The 22,189-nt window shown below is 42.7% G+C and overlaps 1 protein-coding gene across 1 annotated transcript in view; it reads right to left on the bottom strand.

Moving 5' to 3' along the window:
• Positions 1–640: 640 nt before the first annotated feature.
• The window catches only part of ABCB7 (ATP binding cassette subfamily B member 7), a gene marked incomplete at its 5' end in the record, with an annotated part of 37,584 nt that continues 16,035 nt past the window's right edge, over positions 641–22,189 (bottom strand). Inside the window, 12 exons of the mRNA XM_084269136.1 lie at positions 641–2,683; positions 5,665–5,772; positions 7,878–7,981; positions 10,992–11,163; positions 11,664–11,793; positions 11,952–12,115; positions 12,668–12,825; positions 14,078–14,252; positions 14,861–14,948; positions 15,022–15,110; positions 16,267–16,535; positions 16,973–17,105. Of these exons, the coding sequence (XP_084125262.1) occupies positions 2,465–2,683; positions 5,665–5,772; positions 7,878–7,981; positions 10,992–11,163; positions 11,664–11,793; positions 11,952–12,115; positions 12,668–12,825; positions 14,078–14,252; positions 14,861–14,948; positions 15,022–15,110; positions 16,267–16,535; positions 16,973–17,105 (1,809 nt within the window). The 3' untranslated portion in view covers positions 641–2,464. The remainder of the gene's footprint in view (positions 2,684–5,664; positions 5,773–7,877; positions 7,982–10,991; positions 11,164–11,663; positions 11,794–11,951; positions 12,116–12,667; positions 12,826–14,077; positions 14,253–14,860; positions 14,949–15,021; positions 15,111–16,266; positions 16,536–16,972; positions 17,106–22,189) is intronic.

The following is a 22,189-nucleotide window of genomic DNA, read 5'->3' as shown; positions in this document are numbered from 1 at the left end:
AAAATGAAAGTCCCTGCATTCCATGTACTTTTATAATAATTTTTAGCTGGAGATGGATGCCAGGTTGGTTTTTTTTTCACCCATCATTTTAACAGAGAGAAAATGAGTGACTAGCAGAAAAGACAGCAAAGGTTTTGCTGTCTTTAAGTTGCTGTTCCTATATTTAGTTGCAGGGAGGGTATAACACAAAAAATAAACACTATTTGCAACTAAATTTCCAGAATTCAGGGCTTTGCTAGTGCCCACACTGAGAAAACCTTGCATCTGATTTACAAGTGTAATTACATTGATGTAATTATACTGGTATAATTTCCCAGAAAAAAAAAAAAAGTAGTTATTTTTCAACATCCAAGATTTTGGAGTTCAACATGAGGCATTACACCAGAATAGCCAGTGATGAACAGACATGATATATCTCCCCAAAGAGGTCAGACCCAAAAATACAACCCTGGTGCACTGGGTTGACCCAAGTTTGGACCCAGGTGCCCACCCAGCTGCTCCACACCCCCCCCCCCCCCCCCCCCCCCCCCCGCTCAGCTGGGCAGGGGAGAGGAGATATAACAAAAGGCTCCCACATTGGGATAAGGATGGGGAGATCATTCACCAGTTACTGTCACAGGCAAACAGACTCTTCTTTGGGAAATCAATAATTTATTGCCATTTAAATCAGAGTAGGGCAATGAAAACCTTAAAACACTTCCCCCATCCCACCCCCCATCTCTCTACTTCCCGGGCTCAGCTTCACACTCCATTTCTGTACCTCCTGCCCCTGAGCAGGACAGGGAATGGGGGTTGTAGGCAGTTCATCACACATGGTGTCCACTGCTCCTTCCTCCTCACACTCTGCCCCTGCTCCAGCATGGGGTGCCACCCATGGGACACAGTCCCCCACCAACTTCTCCAATGTAAGCCCTTTCCCACTGGCTGCAGTTCTTCACCAACGGCCCAGCATGGGTCCTTCCATGGGGTGCAGACCTAGTCCAGACCGCTCCAGCCTGGTTCCCCACGGAGTCACAAGCTCCCCCAGCAAACCTGCTCCGGTGTGAGCACCTCTCTCCATAGGCTGCAGGTCCTGCCAGGGGCTTGCTCCAGCGTGGTCTTCCTACAAGGTCACAGCCTCCTGCTCCAGCCTGGGGTCCTCCAGCAGGTATCTGCTCCACCACTCATCACCATGTCTGCTGCAGGGGAACCTCTGCTCTGGCACTTCAGCACCTCCTTCCCTCCTCCTGCATGGGGCGAGATGCCTGCAGAGATGTTCCGTCACGCTCTCACTCCTCTCTCCTGGCTGCTGTCGTGCAGCAGTCTTCCTCCTCTGCTTACCTGGGGTACGCCAGAGATGCTGCCACCGCTGCTGATGGGCAACCTTGGCCAGCAGCGGGTCTATCAGTGCTGGTGGGCACTGGCTCCGTCAGACCTGGGGGAAGCTTCTGGCAGCTTCTCACCCCTGCAGCCCCCGCTGCTGAAACCTGCCCCACAAACCCAACACACCTGCATGTCCTGCCCATCTCACAGATGGAGGTTTAGAGGTTTTCACACCATTGAAGGAGTTTTGACCATTTAAATGGTTCTTAGAGGAACGCTCTCAACATTATCCAGGTCATTTTCTCTCATACATTAATGACATAATAGAAATTTATGGAAGTCCTTATTGAATCTTAATTGCTCCCTAAGACCATGGCTGAGACAGAAAAAGTGACTGCATACTACTTTGGCCACAGATGTTGAGGACACCCAACCTCACCTTGGAGTTGTTCACTTAAGGGAAACCTCTGATTCCTCAGATTTACAGACAACACTTTGTATGCCTTCTGGAACTGACAAAATCCTGCGTGACTTCAGAGATTCCTGATAGCTCTCTTTCAGAATACTACCACTACATTTCCTGATAGTCCACTGTGAAAGGTGTTTTCGGAGGGGAAGATGGTTATTTCTTATATTTAGTTTGCTGCTAAAAGCCTCTAATATTTTGTTGAAGCTTTTCTTACTCTTCACAAGGAAGGACATTTTAAACCAGAACAGCACTGAGCAATTTAAACTGCATTCTTCCTCAGTAGCAAATGAGTTCAAATTAGCCCAATTACAATTAAAACATGATGTATTTATCAACAATTAATGATGAGAAATAATGTAAATCAAGGACAAATCTGTTTATACTATTCCATCTCAAGCAACTACCAGGAGAATTTACCAATGCCTAAAAACTGCGATAAATTACACCCTTAGTTGAGGAGTTGTAAGTTTTTCACAAAGCTCAGCTCTCGCCGATGCCACTGAATATTAGAGGTTTCTAAAGATGTAAAAATAGAGCTCCTTTGGTTGAAATTCTGTCCCTCTGAGAAACTGTAAAACCCAAGAACTGCAAACCCCAGGAAGTTTTTGAATGCTGATGTAGAAACCAGAACTGCACTTCGCTGTAACCCTTGTGCATTTGAACCTGCTAGAGAACACGAACCCAGGGCCACGCTCAGCACGAGCAGTTTCCACAGCCTTTCACACTATTGGTGATTTCTTCTTCTAGTTTCTTCCTTTCTTCCTCTTTGGACATCCGATTGTTTCTCTCTTCCCAGTTTGTACTGTTCTGACTGTTCAGTACTTTGCTGCTCTGTGTATGCCACATCTCATAGTAGAGGTTGTTAGGGCTTGCGAGGAGGTCCACATGTCTGCCACGTTCCACCACCTTACCCTGGAAAAGACAGGCAGTGAGTCAGGAATCAGGATTACCAGATCTTTAGGAACACAAACGCTGCCAACATAAGGGCCACTGTTTCACAGTACAGTTCACAGCAACTAATGAGGAGGAGCTTGGGACAGCGCAGAGCGCGTGTTACACTGCGGGCTGAGAATGAGGAGCTGTGTTCTTCTCACTCTCTCCTAAATGGGGATGTAGATGCCTTTCGCCCATCCAGACAAAATATAAGCCCACCAACCTGGAAAGTTTTACAACCTAAACTATGAGAGCTATTTAAAGTAAGTGTAGACCTCACCATGAGGAGTGAGGTGTAAAGCTACCAGTGCAAGAGTCACGTGGATGTACCAAGAGAAAGATGGATTTGTCTTTGCTTGATAAGAAACACACTCAGTCTGAGCAGCTACAAGAAACAAACACACAGCCAGGGATTCGTACTAGAAAAACACATTTCAAAATCACATCTTAAAAACAGTTAGTGTGGACTATGCTTTTAGATGGGTGCCCAGTAACTTGTGTTGTTGCATTTGTCATCAGGAAAATCAAGCCGGTCGGTTCACCTCTGCCACTCTCAAGAGCAAAGACGATTTACTGACTATCCCTGTGGAAACAGAGAGTTGGAGGGGAGAATTCAAATCCTACCAGACAGTGAGACAACACCACTGTTCAAAAACACAGGCCCATCTTTTTACTTTGAGATACATATTTGCACACTCACTGGCTTCAAATTAAAATAATGTTCCAGCTATTTTTTCTTTCAGGGAAAAAACAGCATTACATGGACAACCACATGGATTCTCTATTAGTCCTGAAGTCTGACCTACAGTGAAATCTACCTCCTTGTGACAGCTGCTGATGAACGTGCTGGGAAAAAGATTGGGTCTTGTCACTTGTATTGCTAGTCGTGCTGGTGGAATCTGACCAAATATACACTTGACCAATGGGACAACAGATTTAAAAAAAAAAACCAACAAAACAACTTTAGATGGTTAATTTAGAGAGGTAATTGTACTAGAGACTGGGGTTTTGAATTACAGCCTTTTTTAATCATAGAATGTTATGAGTTGGAAGGGACCTCGAAAGATCACCGAGCCCAACCCCCCTGCCAGAGCAGGATCACCCAGACTAGATCACACAGGAACACATCCAGGTGGGTTTGAATGTCTCCAGAGAAGGAGACTCCACAGCCTCTCTGGGCAGCCTGTCCCAGGGCTCCAGCACCCTCACAGGGAAAAAGTTTCTCCATGGAACTTCCTCTGCTCCAGCTTATACCTGTTGCCCTGTGTCCTATCGCCACCATCACTGAGCAGAGCCTGGCTCCATCTTGAACAATCATAAAAATATCCTGACCTCTCTGGTCAGCCTCACAGCATTCAGTTGGCTATCATTAATACCAGGTTTGTTGAGTCACTTGAGAACTATTTGGATTTTACTGAGGCAAAGCCCTGAAATTGTGATGCCCCATTTCCACTGCTAAGCAAAACCAGTGCCCATCACCACATCTCATCCCACTGCCGAGCCTCGTTTATCTGCTCACTAACACCGTGCTCATCAATCAAGCTGGGACAAGAAGTGACTTTGTGCTGAGCCAACGTCAGCGATGGCTCCTGAAGCAGTCAGGCCCAACCCGTGACATGGCACCTTACTCACTGGTGCTCTTCGTTCCACTACCACCACTCCTGAGCCCAGCACCCTGGCTGCCTTACAGCTTTACGTTGTGCTTTTATTTTTAATGTAACAGTTACACTGTAACACAAAACACACTCTCAGTAAGCTGTGAAAGCTTGCGTGGAAAACAAAACGTCGCAGATTGCTTTATTGCATGCTAAAAACCATTTGCAAGATGTTCCATGAAAGGATACACCTTAGGAAATGGATTTCCAGCAAAACAGGGGGGGAAAAAAATCCCAACCAGATCAAACCCAAAGAACCCCACAGAGCAGTCCTGAGCCAGTTATCCCATTGCTGCATTTTGACATTCATTCGAAGCTGAGATTTGCACAGCCAAGGCAGGCATAAGTCTTATCATTTCATAAGATTTTGTTCTAATGCCCAATGAAATAATTTAACATACTGTTGGAATAATTTATTTTCTTTTAGGTATGCAGATTTCAGTCACTAAATACACCTATGATCACCAGTGTATAAATAGCAACTGAAAAAAATGAACAGAGATAAATTTAACATCCATTATCAGCAGATTAGAGCGCTACATTTTCAGCATTATCAGTTAAGAGTAACTATGAAGTTATGATAAGGACTTTTGTTTATTTTAAATCTATAGTCAGATATGGGTAATAGAGAAGAAAATGGACTGAGGACAGACTGAACATGAGGTTACAGCTGAATAGTGGTATTAGGAAGTCAGATGCTGAAACTGTTGCTTTTTCCCCCCCTTCTCTAAGAGAACCATACAGAAAGGGAATAATCACATTTTTTTACAAGTACAATAGAGAATGGTGTTCAGATTTATAACATAATTAGACTGAACAATCCTACAACAGTTTTATCTGCATGGAAACAGAACACGCCGTCCTCTCTTTCCAATGAAAGAGAAAAAACAATGGATGCATGTGAAAAACAGACACTCACCAAGTAATGAGAACGAAGCACAAACAGGGGGGACACATTAGGAAACTTAACCTGGCAGTAGCATGTAATAAATTAGATTAAAAGCATGCAAAATTAAGACAGTCCCCAGAGCATCAAGTGAATTTTGCTGTAATGCACATAAAGAACATGTAATTAAGTGAAGGATGCAAATGAAGTAAAAATACAAGTGTCACGTGCAAGTTCCTGCGACCCATTAACTGCCAGCGGCAAAGAAAAGTCAGCCAGAAGCAAAGCTTGGGCCAGAGTTTTGTAAACCAGCTCAAAGAACTGCCAGTGGCACAGCATCCCAAAGCAGAGACACAGACCCCATAAAGCAAAGGGTGATGCTGTGTGTGACTGACATCGTAGGGGTATCACTGCCTCACCTGATCCAGCACGATGATCTCATCCGCATCGACTACTGTGGACAGCCTGTGAGCGATGAAAACCGACGTTCGGTGCTTCACCATGTCCCTCATGGCACTGAGAATATTCTGCAAGATTAAAACGGAGACAAAACTCTTACACACTCCTGGGTGGTATGAAGAGAAATAAAACACTGTCTGGAAATATGCAAATCACTGGAAATAAGTTTTGAGAAACATCTCCAGTATCGCTACAGCTTCACAGCAAGAAACAGCTACGAGTGTCTACAGACTCACAGCATGGCCTGGGTTGGAAGAGATCCTTAACATTGAGTCCAACCACAGGCTGATGCTGCCTAACATGCCTCTAGACCATGTCCTCAAGCACAACATCTATATGACTTTTAAATGCCTCCAGGGGTGGTGATCCCACCACCTCCCTGGGCAGCCTGTGACAGTGCCTGACAACCCTTTCAGTGCAGAAATTCCTCCTGGTATCTGACCTAAATCTCCCCAGGGCAATTTGCCGCCATCCCCTCTCGTCCTATCGCTTGTCACCAGAGAGAAGAGACTGACCCTGACATCTCTGCAGCCGCCTTGCAGGGAGTTGTAGAGAGTGATGAGGTCTCCCCTCAGCCTCCTTTTCTCAAGACTAAAAAGCCCCAGTTCTCTCAGTTGCTCGCAGGACTTGTGCTCCAGCCCCTTCACCAGCTTCATCACCCTCCTCTGGATGTGTGCCAGCATCTCAACATCCTTCCTGTAGTTAGTGAGCCAAACCTGGACACAGCACTCGAGGTGTGGCCTCACCAGAGCTGAGTACAACGGAACAGAAGAATCCCAAGCATGAAATGTGGCCCTGATAAAATCCACATTTATTCACAGAAAAATGCAGATATCCCGTGGGACAAAGGAAAAGCAGTGTTAGCTCATTTCAGAACAAGCTTCCTTGGGCAGCCTTGCTACAAAAGCAGTAAAGGCATGTGAAAATAATACATGATTAACAATAATACTTTCCAACCAAGGGAAGTTGAAGAAAAAAAAAAATCTCTGACTATCATGTCAATACAGAACAAAATTAAAACAATCCTAGGAAGGAGCTACCCATCTATCTACCTACCCCACTGCTGCTTTTGTGAGCAGCTTTCCACCTTGCCAAACTGCACTGGGAATCCATGCTCTCACGACAGTGAAGCGTCTGCTTTCTTTCCTGAAAAATGCTTGCCTTTGTCACAAAGCATTTCTATTACCAGACATACTTTTGTGGAAAGGGCCTGTTTTCATTTGCTGTCTTTAAAGTGCAGTTCTGCTGTGAAGCTTTCAGCTCTGCTTATGATTCTTGCAATAAATACAGTAAAGTAAGAGAGAGAAAGAATCTGAGCAGCGCTCCATAGAGCTGTTACAAACATTTCTGTTCTAACGAGGAAGCTGTACTAGATTTGAATGCTGTGCTATATAGATGTACAGTTTGTACTCTCATTTCTTTGTATCTGGAAAATGAAAGTAATTTAATGATTACAGGTCAATAAATTCGCTCAATAATCTGCATAAGTGAACACAAACGTAGCTCTAGCTTTAGTTTCTGATGACAGTTTGTGAAATTACTGCTGGTGCTAAGAGTTCTGTGTTGAACCAAAGATGTAGTTAGGAAGCCTGATGCAGTGACTGTGGTAGTGTCATGACATCTGTGTCACAACGCTCCGGCGTTTTGCAGCCCTTCCTGTGCAATGAATACAAATTAACACCAGCACTGCTGGCTACACCGACCTGGTTTGCATATTGGAAAGGTGCTGCACAATAAGTGAGGTTTTTCTAGTTCACATTACATCACAATAATTTATAAGACATTTTTAATGAATGCTAGATGTCATCTAAGCACCTTTTAAAGCAGATTGGAAAGCTTCACACTTCGTGGCCCCACCAGGTATTTGCAACAACATCAAGAGATGAACATTTGATGGTGAACGGGACCCCAAGAGCATAAAACAGAAAATATACCCAGAGACAGAGTTGATATTCTTCACTGTGTCTCGAGGCAGACAGAGACTCAGCATCTCTGCTGGGAATTTGGGAAAAGGGCTTAGTCCTGGGACTTCTTAATAACACTGCCAGGCAAACACATGACAGCAACCCAGCAAAAAGAACAGAACTCTGAGAGGAAAAGAACCAGGAAGAGTCAGAAGAATCACACAACACTACACCACTTCGGGTTTGTATTAGTTTTTATCCCAGCTTACCTCCTCTGTAATTGAATCTAAAGATGATGTGGCTTCATCATAGAGAAAAATAAGTGGTTCCTTTAACATGGCTCTAGCAATCGCAACTCTTTGCTTTTCTCCTCCTGAAGGGCAGGAAGAGGCAAAAAAAAAAGTTACAATCTTGATATTCTGAATTCAACAGCAACATGATTATTTTGGGGGCTGTGTTTGTTTTTCCCCCACATTTTTTTTAAATATACCTCATAGTTGTCTGTACATGTTACAAAAAAATGTCACACAAGTTCCTACTCCCTGGTAAATCTGAAGTGATTCAAGATTGCTTATTTCAGAAAAGAGCAGAGAACTACTTTGAATGTACTACAAGATGCTGATGGTAGTAACCATGAGGTACAGTATTCCCCTGTATACACCAGGGAGTACAAGCTCATTACCTAATCTATGCTGTGTACATACATCCTGCTACCTCTCGCAAACAAGCAGTGCTCTGCCCACATCTGCTGTATTTCATTTCATGCCTCTTGCACAAACTCCTGTTTCCTTTAGGACACTCCTTGAACTTCATTGAACTTCCCACTCCATCAACAGCCCAGATTTAAAGTGTCCATACTCAACAACTTTAGCCAGCAAATTTCATTACAGAACACAATTAACATGGTACTGAAAATCAGCTTCATCATGCGAACTACTGCCTGCTGATTTCTGATGTAACCAGGTTGTAGACTGGTTTTCTTCCTTCACAATTCTTACAGCCAACACCTACCCAAGAATAATTTAGTACAACGTTTACAACTGCAGCAAGTGCAGCAAGAACTGCATTTGAGAACTTAAAGCCTGATGAATTGGTATGCAGTGCCAACATTTCACATTTGTGCACTTATCCTCCTTTGTTTTATACAAGATTTCAAAACACTCTATTTAATGCCATGATAGTCTTGCTAAAGTTCCATTCCTATCAGGAAAGAACATGCTTTAATAAACCATTTAAAAGGCTGATAATAACGCTGCAGTTCAAATTTTAAACTGTCTTTGGCAGAAATCAGTTGCAATTAGACCTGTGCAATTTACTCTGATTTTAATATTCTCTCTCTCTTCTTTAAAGCATGTTCAAAACTCACAGCTTGACAACATCCATGTTGAAAGACATAGTACAACACTAAAACCCAAGGTCCTTCCTTACATTTGGAACACATCGACTTGATTCGTGTGAACCATTTCGTTCACAAACCAGGGCTCTAACACATCTATTAGCAAACACCACAATGGATTCTACTTGAAAAAGCCCACACCAGCTTGTTTTTCATTACTTAACTCTTGATGAATTGATCAGCGAGACCAGTAAGAACTGCACTAATTGCTTCCTTCCCCATTTAAACTGTTGTCATAGTAAGAAAAGCTGCATCTAGCTTGCTGTCTTTGGAACAGGCAGCATCTCTGCCTAAACATAGCTGCACTCTGCCTCTGAACCCCCACCGACCAAATAGCTATTAAGAGATATAAAGACTTAAATTATAATCAGATAACCTAATAATGATATATCCTTCAACCAAATCAGCAATGCAACTTCAACCCACGAGATGTGAGATTGAGAGCATTCCAGTGGAATCTAGCTACTGCCTTAAAAGTTAAACTCTGTACTTTTAGAATCCTACATCTCCCTGATAAAACAGAAATCATTTAGATATGTCACAGTTTCCCTGTGATCTCTCATCTTACACTAGGACTCTCCCACAGGAAGAATGCTTGCTCTGAAGCATCACTTTCCTGCAAAGAACTGTCTGTAACTTTGGTATTACAGACAGCTGTAGGGAAAGAGGAATAAAGTGAGCATATTGTAGAGAGTAGCCCCAAAAGGCTGGCAGGCCTGGCTGATGGCATGCTACGAGCTGCCTATGCTAGAACAGTTACGCTGTTCCATGGATTTCTACACCCAGATACAAAGGCACTTTGAGAACTTAAACTCAGGCTTCTTTTGTTTCACACCAAAGTTGTGTAATGAAACCAACAGCTCGCAGATACACAGACACCATTTTCATGGTGCTGCTTACACAGTTCACGGGCAACTGGATGTGAAGGCCCCTTCATTATGAACAGGGTTTAAAATGCCTCGCTGCAACAATATCTCCCATACCAACAGCAAAACTAAACCACCACCTACCTTTCAGGGGGCTAAAGAACTCGCATTTGGAAGGTCTATGCAAGTGTACATGTATGTAGAGTCCTACTCATACGACACAACAACCCCACACAGCAATATAGGCTTGGGGGAGTTTTTCTTTCTTTTTTGGCCCTGTACTGGGCATTGGTGAGGCTGCAACTCCAGTACTAGGCTCCCTGCTATAAGAAGGACATTGACGTCCTTGAGTATGTCCAGAGAAGGGCAACCAGGCTGGGGAAGGGGCTGGAGGGCAAATCCTATGAGGAGCAGCTGAGGGAGCTGGGGGTGTTCAGCCTGGAGAAGAGAAGGCTGAGGGGAGACCTTATCCCCACCTCCACTGACCTGCCAGGAGGGTGCAGAGAGGTGGTGAAGATGGTCTCTTCAGCCAGGGGACAGGATATGGGACAAGGGGAAATGGCCTCAAGCTGCTTCAGGGCAAGGTCAGAGCAGATGTGAGGGAAAAGTTCTTCCCTGGCAGAGTTGTGGGGCTGTGGCACAGGCTGCCCAGGGAGGGGGGCTGAGTTCCCACCCCTGGGTGCGTTTAACAGATGGGTGGATGAGGTGCTCAGGGATATGGGTCAGCACAGGACAGTGACAGTTGGATTTGATGATCTTAAAGATCTTTTCCAACCTCGTGACTCCGTGATAGACACTTATTGCATCCTAAATGAAAAGCACACATACACAGAGTTCCCCATTCTCATACAGATTCCTCAACCCAAATAGGTTACAAGAAGGATCATTTTACTCGGTATGTCAGCACACAGATGCATCTGACTCACTCAATGCAATCCTCTGAAAATATATTCCTTTAAATATCTTTTAAGGCAACCACAGCTTACACTACACATCTTAATATCTAGCCATACAATTATCTTAGAACATAAGTAAACAAAAAGTAAGCCTGACTGAGGAATATGCTTTGAACCTGGAGGCAGCAAAAGGGAGACAAGGATCTTGTGTGCTTAGGAACCTACCTGAGAGCTTGAGTCCTCGCTCACCAACCTGAGTGTTGTACCCATTTGGCATTCGTAGAATAGCATCGTGGATTCCTGCCAGCTTTGCTACTGCATACACCTCTTCTGGTGTCGCACCGATGTTGCCATACAGCAGGTTGTAATAGATAGTATTATGGAAGAGAACAGCATCCTACAGGTATGAGAAGATTTTAGACAAGAAACCATGAACAACAGTTTAAAAACTGTCCCCAGCCCATCAAAGAAAGCAATACAGAATACCTTATATTTTTCTACAAAGCCTGAATGTAAAAACTATTTGGGGAAATCTCCCTGAAATGATATTTATATATATATATACACATATATATATTTATATATATATGTTTAGGACCCAAAATGTATGTAATGCATACTTTTACCACATTGTTAACTCATTAGAGGTGGTAATCAACTATAATGCTAAATCATGGCAGTTTCTCATGGAGAGGCTTAAACACGTTTCCAAAGCTGGATCTGTATGATGCTGCATATAAAAACATCATACCTCCTGCAGGGGGGAAGGCAGCATGGTGACTGCCAGATGAACCAGACAGTACCGCTGCACCAGGACTGGCCTGCAGCAAGCTGCAGCGTCAACGTGCAGAGCAACTGTCACGACAGACTGCCTGGGGAGAATGAAACGTGCCATACCTGAGGTACAACTCCTATTGCTTTTCTCAGACTTTCCAAGCTGACATCTTGTATGTTCTGCCCAGCAACATAAATATTTCCTTTCTGAGGTTCATAGAAACGAAATAATAATCTCACGATTGTGCTTTTCCTGAAATTGAAAAGAATTTACACTGAAGTTTGCCATTTACATCTCCAAACAGAACTGATGTCACAGACAGAAATAACAATGAGCAAAACACAAGAACACACACATTTAAGAGACAAAATTCTGCATCATCGATTGGTGTATTTAGTCCATTTACCCACCCTGACCCACTACTTCCAACAATGGCCACTTTCTTTCCAGCAGGGACTTCAAAAGACACTCCAGCAAGGACTTTCTGCCCCTCAAGGTATTCAAAATGCACATTATCAAAGGCAATGGCAGCTGTCTGCGGCGTGATCTGCAGGGGTGGAGCCAGCTCTTTGTCCTGTTAAAAGAAGACTGCCAGTTAATATGCTGTCCAGAAAGTATCTCAAGCAGTTCAACCATCTAACAGTCCATTTCCCAGCTCAGAAAAAGGCAGAGACACTCCAGCTTGGACACACTCTAAGTAATTACAATCTGCCACACAAGTGAAATGGGTTTGTTCCTCCTTTTTGCCAGAGAAAGTAAAAAGTTTCTGCTATAAACACTATGCTTCACACCACCTTCTGCAGTAATAAATTCTGCATGATTAATTACAAATAAAAAAGATTCAAGCACAAGACATTACTACTTAAATAACAAAATTTCAATATAAACACAGCTTCTGTGAAGCAACTTTTGCTGTCGATGAAAGGTTCTGTAAGAGAGGAAAAAAAAGCAGCTGTGATGACAGTAGCTCCACTTAAACAGGAGGCAGAACAGCACCCTTACACTGCGTATCTGTCTTGAATAGAAAGTGAACCCAGAAGGTAATGAACAGGGGGAAACGATGGTATTGCCAGAAAACAGCCCTATTAAATACCCACATACTTGAGCAAAATAAGCTGCTACTTACTTTAATTTTGGTATCTACACTGAGAAGTGTAAATAAGGTATTCATATCTATAAGTGCTTGTCTTGTCTCTCTGTAGACCGTTCCCAGGAAGTTTAGGGGAAGAGAAAGTTGGAACAGCAATCCATTCACCATCACAAGATCTCCCACGGAAAGGCTGCCTTAAGACAAAATGGATGTGAGAGAATAAAGAGACTGGAAGGGATGGTTTGTTAGGAAGCACCAAAAGACTTAAAAAATAAATAAGTCAATCAAGTCTAGTTTCTTTTATCCTATTTCTAAACCCAGGTGTTTAAGTAGAAAACAACAGGTGTTCCCAGAAGATCAGCTTTTGTATAGGAAGGTGCCTGAAACAGGACAGTGGCTGCATGGATTTCACTTTAAAAAAAAAAGATATAATAGCACCTGCAAATAAGACAAGCAGCCTATCAGGAAATTCATGGAAAACACCAGATTGTGAAGTCTAGATACCACAGAGAGAAACATAAAGGGGCTTAAACAATTTAGCAGGGGAGGAACTAATAATATGAAAGCAAGAATCAGGAATGACAATCTTACAGACAAACCCCAATGACAGAATTTGCCACGATCAAGAGTGAGGACCTTCACAGTGTGTACAACAGAGCTGCTAAAACCTACTGTGAGAATCTCTGGGCAGCTTAACATCAAATATGCTGATTAAGGGAAAACTCAGGGTGACACATTAGCTAAAGGTAAGTGCCTGGTCAGTTCAGATGAAACAGGCCCAGAAGGATGATTTAAAGCCATATTTCTATCATCCTGCTGAGAGGCTATCCTAGATCTCCTTAAGGACACCCATAAACTGCACCCATATTTGTTCACATTTAACTCTTCCTTGTCCTGACATCTCTTAAAAAGAGCAAAGCAGATGCAAGACAGTGAACATGATAAAGGTCTACCCTTCAACACACCTGGATACTAGCAGTGTTTAAACCTTCATTGTTTTTACTCTAAAACCACCTTGCTTTAGGAGAACATCAACCCGATGCTGCTTCAGCTTTACTGTGTGTTCCTAAACAAGCTGGTTTCACTTCACGTAGTAAATTAAACAAATATAGATGAAAAACTCCAAAATGTAGAAACAATTCTTTTAACAACGTGCCCTTGCTAATTTAAGTGAAGGACACCAGTAATAAAATTATTGGAGACAAAGCACATGGATATAGCCACATCAGGAGAAGTCTGGAAACTTGCCAACATGACAAGGAAAGAAGGCAAGAAAAAAAAGGAGCTTTGTAGAAGATCCACAGAAGCAGAAATACCCCAAAATCTCCAGCAAAATCTCCTAAAATAAGCCATCATATCAACCACAAGTTTGTTGATTTCAACCCCTCTTTTATAGGTGAATTAAGGTAAAGGAGAGACATTTTAGCTTACAGACAGATGAGTTACCTGCAATGATGCCCTGGCTAGCAAGCACCATGATGGCCGTTAAGCCAATGCTAAATATCGCGCTCTGTCCAAAGTTCAGGAGAGCTAAAGTAGAGGTAGTCTTGAGGGAGGCATTTTCATACGTCTTCAGGAATCCATCGTATCGCTGGGCTTCATACTTCTCATTATTGAAATACTGTGGTACACAGGAAAATAAGGACTGTGACTGTACACATAACACCACCATGGAGCATGACAGACTGCAGCACACACGGTCATTCGAGAAGACAGGATGCTGCAGGCTGACATTCAGGAGACAATTCTGCCCACAGGCAAAGAGAAGCTTCTTCCAGACCCTAAGTGAACACTTTGCATAGAATCATAGAATGGCCTGGTTGGAAGGGACCCCAAGGATCATAGAGCTCCAACCCCCCTGCCACAGGCAGGGACACCAACCTCCAGGCCTGGATCTACACAAGGCTGCCCAGGGCCCCATCCAGCCTGGCCTTGAACACCTCCAGGGACGGGGAATCTACTACTTCTCTGGGCAGCCTGTTCCAGCACCTCAGGAGAACCAATTCGGGTCATGAAAGGAACTTCTCAGGCTTTAGTATCAAATACATTGTTTCAAGCCACACTAACAGTTTCCACACTGATGTGTCAATACCCTGCAGTGGTCTTCACATGAATAACGGTCTTTAAAATGTGCTATTGCTCCAAATATGCAGCCCCATAAAAGATGAATCTTATGGCTTAGGCTGACAGAAGGAAGGCAAAGAGCACAGAAGTAAGGCCTGGTCTTACCTTCACAGTCTCGTAATTCAGTAGTGAGTCGATGGCGGCGTTGCCCGCGTCGTTATCCGCCTTGTTCATCTCGATCCGGAACTTAGTCCTGCAAAAGGAGGCTGCAGCCAGTCAGGAGGCCAGGCGCAGACAGCGCTGGGCAATCTGAGGGCATGTCTTACCTCCACTGCGTAACTCCTATCGTGAATGCTGCGTAGGCTCCCAGTGTCCCCAGGGTCACCAAAGCAAACTCTGCACCACACTTGTAATACTGGAGTAGCGAAAGAGAAAAGGTCATCGTGATTTTTCAAACTGGAACCGTTGGCTCAAAGCGATGTCAGCCAAGCCTAAGACCAGAACTCTGAGTGTCCCTCCCAACTCACTCCCCGCTCCAAACAGCTCCAGACCAAGCACAGGTATAAACACAAAGGCAGCAAGGAGAAGGGTACAGACACAAAGGTGGGACGTGATACCCACGAGCTGCTACACAGAACAATACTGGCAAGTTAGTTTTTCCATTACAAAACATAAACATTGCTGATGTTTGTGCTGTTTGCACAAGTAAGTAGGTGTTCACAAGCTTTCTGGGAAGATTTTGAAAGCAAGCTGAAGACTGCAGAAGAAGAAATAAATAGCCTTGCAAAACAATTTAGGGCATGTTTTTTCTACTTTGAGAAAACCCTTAAGAAAGGAAATTAAAGCATTGTGGCAGGATGGCTGACAGTCAGCTCAATCTGCAATTTCTAAAGGTTATGAACTTTAACCCTCTATCAACAGGGGGTTTAACTCCTGTTGTTACATTCAAATTTGATTAAGTCCTTCTAAAGAGGAGAACAAACAAAACAAGACCCTTGTTTTTAATTTAGTCTAAACTACATAATAGAGACTTATATTTTAGCATATAAATATCCAAAGATCCTGATTTCAAAGACAGTAATTGGGGTTTATAAAAGCTTAAAATTGAGCTTATTAAGTTTAAAACCTGCAAGCAGCAGCCTATTTTCCAAAAAGATAATTTTCTTGACTAAATTCCAGTTAAGAAAGGACGAGTATTCAGAACAGATCCAATAATTACTCCTCCTTTACCCTTTAACCACTCAGACACAACATTTTTGGACAGTTATATTCTGCTTCCTCAGTATTGACCCAGATAGATGGGTGCACATTTTACCTTTCTGATTTAATTTTTTCAACAAATCTGAAGAAAGCCATTGAAAACTATCCATACTGAAGATGGGTGTTAAAACATGGAAATAGTTTTAAGTAAGTTGATTTAAAATAACTAATAACTGAAAATTATGGATTGCTCTCTTGTACAGTAACTGCTTTCACAACCACTTAGTAAATTCAATTAGCATTATTATTGATGCTCAGTAGACTTTGGTAAAAGAAAAATCAACTCCAACTCATGAATAAAGGACACCTACCAGAATTCCACTGACTAGTGCCACCTCAAACATGGTAGGTCCGAGATTAAATACTAAAGCACTAAGAACAAAACTGATGCCTCTTGTTCCTCTGTCGATGGTTTTTGACAGAGCTCCAGTTTGCCTACTCAGGTGGAACGCCAAATCCAGGTTATGAAGATGCAGGAAAACATTCTTTGCTATCCTTCTGATTGAATTTTGAGCTACTTTCCCAAATACTGCGTTTCTAGCTTCATTAAATAACGCTGCCCCAGCTCTGGAGATGCCATCTAAAAAAAAAGTTTACAAAATGAAAACGATTACATTTGCAACTCTCATGCACGAAATTACATCAGCCTCATTCTTTATATATTTTCAACATTTTTAGTTCAAAGGTAATTTATACTTAATTGGTCCCAAGCTTTATGCGCTTTTCCATTTATAAATCATTGTGTACACATTTTAAATCTGTTTCTTTGGCAGCTGGCTATTAGAAAGGGAAGGATTTATTATCAAGAATCATTTCTATAAGCGCTACTTCATTTTTTTTAAATTGGAATACTAGAAGCAAGGTCACAGAACACTGGAAACAGACATCATCACAGAAGTTAACTATGAAATTTAACCGTCCTAGATGCGGAGCGGTGCAAAGATCCAAAGCTCTGCTATCCCACTACCTCACTGAAGGAGGTTAACACTTCCCAACAGGTTTGGGAATACCACTTACAGCCAATGAGAACAGCAGTTGCCACCGTTGCCACTGTATTTGGTGCATCCCCGAGGTTGAGTATGTTTCCAGACATCTGGTTGAGGTTGTCTACTGCATATTTAAACATGAAGGGAACCAATATATTCATAGCCTAAAAGCAAAAGAGCACCGGTCAGTCCATAGGCATTAAAACATACATCTTAGCAACATGACTATTGCCTCTGAAACCTGTTACACTGAGTTCCTGACCACTCGGCGTGGGTGGGCTGGCTCTTGATTTCAAGCACAGTATTCCCCACACCATCGAGTCTTTGCTCCTGGCACCGCAGGGTTAGCCCGTCCCTCTCACTGACTCCTTTTAAACATCTACTTCGATCCTACACAAACTGTACACTGCCACAGCTCTTCAACTGAGGCTGGGCACTCAGGACAGCAATGGCACGACCAGGCCTTGAATCAAGTAGCAGGCACTGCCTGACACATACTCACACTGCTACTGGACTGTCAGCACGGCAGGCAGCGTGCTCTTTGTGACAGTGGCACCATGCACTGTGAAGACCTACGGCTACAAAACCAGTCGCCCACACGTTGCTGACACTGGGTCAGTCCAGAGGGATTAAGCCCAAGGGCCAGTGAAGTCAAAGAAAAGAGGTTAACCTATCCTTTGGCTCTTCTGAGTGCTAATACTACCTTAATATTTAAACACCACCTTCCATTTGCAACATCAACATAAACATTAACATAATAACTACATTACCCTGTCCTTGGGCACTAACAAATGATTTTAACACTGTTTCCAAACCACATACTGCAGCCATATCCACAGCCGCATATGGGCTTGAGCATCTCCTCTACATCTGAGGAGGAACACTGCTAGATATGTAAACAGACCAACTTTAAGACTTTTTAGTTGTGCAAATGGAGCATGAGAAAATACTGAAAATGTAGCAATTTTCTGTTTTCTTTAATGTCTCGTTAATGCTCCATTGGCATATCACTCATTCGTACCAGCCAGAAGAAACAATGCTGTCAAACTTTGTTAAGCCAGACTTCATTAATTCCAACTGCTTCTAACGGTGAAGTTCTGAAAATAAGGTGTCTGAGGTGTTTTAGCAGTGGAACAAGCATGTTATAGTCATGGCAGATGTTAAAATACTTCACAAAGGTATTTCTGCTCTCTCCACCAAATGTTTTGTGTATCCACTTAGATCTCAACTGTACTTTGGGACATCTGTCAGAGCTGAAAGCCCAGTGAGAAAGCTGTAAATTAACTGGATAAATCTACGTTTTAAGTGAAAAGACTGGTACAGTCTTTCATAACTTCAGTCCAAATTCAAGCTGGAAGATGGGCTTTTAGTAATTAGAATAACTATCCTGGTATCAAATATTCCTGGTGTTACAAATTACCATTAGGAGTGGAAGACAGGTTCTTTGAGGGGAAACTAGCTTTGAAAATACTTCTTGTAAGATTAAAGAAACGCTTCTAAAGCTCCCTTTTTGAATTTCATGTTTATTTTTTTTAAACACTGTTTTAGGCAAAAGTTGGAAATGCAAATGAGGAAGGAATCCATTTTCTCCAATTCCCTCCTCTGTCTCCGCCTGTGAAATACACTACAGCAGGAAACCAAATTCTCATTACAGCATAATCCAGGCAGCTCCAAGAGGCGACAGGTGGGATCTGAAAGCATCTAGGTGAGATTATTACCAGTTGGTTTGTGACTGAGAAAAAGAAAATGACTGAAAGATCACATCCTACTTCAAATACATCCTCCTGGAATTTATCCAGTGCAAGCCTGAGTCTCATTTGGCAACTGCTCCCCTTTTAATAGATGGGAATTGGGGAAAGATCCATTAAGATTTAAAAAAAAAAAGACTCCAGGTTAGCATTGTCTGCAGGAAGCCAACAAATACCATCAAAGCAGTGGGTCACAATAAGGTCTGGTAACTTCAATTACAAATAGAAGAGGTTGCTGCCATCACATGCTTAAATCTTAAGCATAAAGCCCCACAAAGAACTGAGGAAGCGCTAACAGAGATTCTGAACCCTTAAGATACTAAAATTTAACATCCCCCCCCCCCCCCCCCCCGCCCCTCCCCGTCTAATCAAAACCCCTTACTTTCCCTTCAGAATGACTGAAGCTCAGTATTTGGGTGACATTTTGGTCTTAAAGACTAATGTACTACCGTATGTGCTGCAGCAGTGACCAAGGTGAGAAAGCACAGGATTCCCAGGGAGTGACCACTCAGTAGCAATCAGGGCTTGGAATGCACATCGCCCACACTGGCTGCTGGTTCTCATGAATCCCTCTGCAGGGACTTGACTCTTCAGCAGACTACACTACACTACAGGTAGTTTAGCAATAGAACCACAGATATTTCTGAGTCCGTTTAAAGACAGAGGGGTTTGTAAAACTGCCATTCTCTACTCACAATTAATTTAACTGGTAACAGCCTACAATTTTGCAGAAATGTCTTCTTTTACATCAATATAATTCTACCAAATACAGTTTTAAATGAAATGTAAAGCCTGGTCTCAGGTTATAGCTGTTCTGACTCCTGGAGCACAGAGCTCAAAGAACAAGGCAGCCCAGCACTGCATTTCATTAACAATCAAGGCTTCCTAGTATCTTATTTTTTTTTCAAATGAAGTTAATCTTACAAAGTTTATAGCAAGAGAGATGAGAGGCCATTATTAGAAATAGGCCTTTCCTACTCAATTTGTTCTGTCAGTCAGATCACGTTCACATTAATGGAAGCAAGATTTCAGCCCTCCACATAAACTCACAGCTATCTGCTAGTTTTGCTGGCACAGAAGGAAAAGCTTGAAGCACACCCAGGTACACTGTGACAAGCTCCCTGCTAAACAATTGTCTTACCAACGAATCTAGATAGGTTTTCCTCCTCTTCCTAATGCCTGAAAGCTTGACAACAATCCCCATTAAAAGACCCTTTCAATATGAATTAGGAAATTTTCTATTTATAATTCTGAATTAATAGCTTATCCCTGCCTGAATTTATCGGAAAGCAAACACAGCACCCATGGAGTCATCCCAACTCAATTGCCCACATTTAACAGCACGTTATCCTGCAATGCATCATGCTTAAATGAGTTTAAACATTTCTTTAAATGACTGCACTGTTTTAAGCTGACAATGCATCATCATCTCTAGTCCCTCATGGGACTACACTACTTTTAAGGCAAACAGTCTTATCTTTCATTTTGCTCTTCCCAGTATTTCTTGCTTAATAAAGATGATGAATGAGTGACAGGCTGAGCCTCAACATGATAAAACTGGTCTACAGTGAACTCTACTTTTGCCAATAATTCAATGAGCAGTGTTGACACGAAGACAACTGAATTTATCTCTGGACCAATATAAACATACACATCCAACAACTCCATTTGTGGAAATAAATCCAGAAAGCTCCATCCCTTACAGAGGTAAAGCTGCTAAAGGAGCTGCAAAATGTGGCCCAAAAGAGGGAAGAAGCATCTGGATTCATGTTGCTTTTGAATTTAAAGATGAGCTGAAACATACTTCTGCTAGTAAGCAGGGAAAAAACAAAAATAGAATTTAAAGATACTTTTCACTTGAACCCTCTCAAAAAGCTGACAGTTTCACAGGCTGGATACAATGATCTAACTCCACCTGAGCCCATGGAAAGGGCTCAAACACCAAGATCACACATATACGCTTAATTCATCAGGACACCCATCACTATCTTTGCACACGGACAAAATTTATAAGCACAACACTTGTGTCTTGCCTCTTGAGACACACAATTTCTTCTCCTGAACCTTAAGCAGTCCACAGAAACACAAGACAGCCTGAAGGACTCCTCTGTCTCATGAACACCACACACCTGTTCTGTGACCAAGGAGGCCAAACCCCATTACAGGCTGATGGTAGTGACAAGCGATTGTGTCATATTCACGTGTTTAATCGAACTTGTCAGAAGCCTGAGTGCTTTTTCTTCTTTCACCATGGAAGAAAAAAAGTGAAGAATCCAAACAATAAAGCAGCATTTACTATACACACACGCCACTCAAGATGACAAAAATGGGAGAGGGAATGTGGAAAAAGCAAAGAGAAATCTGTAAAACCTGAGCAGGCTAATCTGTACGTCTGAAAACATAGATAATGCCTTGTGTACTCCTCTCACCTATCTTCCCGCTGCATCTTTCAGATCACACATGTCTAGATAGGCTATAAATATTTAAGATAAAAATTTAAAGTGTTTTATAATACAACAAATCTTCTAAGGAAAAAAAGACCTTACTAGCCCTAGAGCAGACTCCATCCTGTCAGCTCCCCGTCATGAAAAGCCCCACAAACAGCTCCCTTTGAAGGCTAACAACACTACTAGCGGTTATACATAGACAAAAAGGAATCAAAAAACCACAGTAATTTGTTCAGTGACAGGAACCTGGGCCTGGCAAGAGACAGACTGTAACTGCAGGCTCTTCAGTACCTGCACCCAAACGGACTTTGGTTTTGAAACTGAACTTTACTGAACCAGAAGAGAAATAAAAAATAAGTCAGCAGGACGAGGAGGTATGATCTCCAGCTTCTTTGTCTGGTGGGTAAGCCACCCAAATCCAACTGAGCATGAACTCCACTGGGAGTGGAGGGGTGCTCCCCCATGCCAAGAACAAAACCAATTTGGGTTAGGATCATGAGGGTTTTTACTATTCCTGAGGGTTACATAGCCTACCTCTCCTTTGGGGCTTCTCCAGAGCTTCCCTGCAGTAAAATCAAAGCCTCCCTACAGGTTCTGACATACTAACTGAAGGCTTTTTTAGCAGTACAGAGATATAATACTCAGACTGACCTGGCCAAATGGCTTAAAAAAATATTTCTTCGGGGGAATGTGAGTAGCAGCAAACAGCCACTGCGACCGTACGGTCCGTGCAAGACCTGCAGGAACAAGCAGCCCTTAGACAAAATCCTCCCAAGGATGTAAAGCCTTCCCAAGGATGTAAAGCCTTCCCAAGGATGTAAAGCCTTCCCAAGGATGTAAAGCCTTCCCAAGGATGTAAAGCCTTCCCATGCAGACAGGTTCACAGTGAACAAAGAAATCACGCCAGGACTCAGAGGAGAAAGATAAGCTGGTATTCTCATGCTGACAACTGCAGAGCAGAGAAAGTTGAACCAGCCGCTTGTGTGGTCTATCAGAAATGGAACAAAACGTTAAGGAAGCATAGCTAGAAGACGTGCATGAGATTTTTCCACC

This window comes from Gallinula chloropus (assembly GCF_964237585.1).
Source record: "Gallinula chloropus genome assembly, chromosome: 11".
NCBI lineage: Eukaryota > Metazoa > Chordata > Aves > Gruiformes > Rallidae > Gallinula > Gallinula chloropus.
Note: the sequence above shows the minus strand (reverse complement) of the source record. Positions and strands in the feature narration are given on the sequence as shown.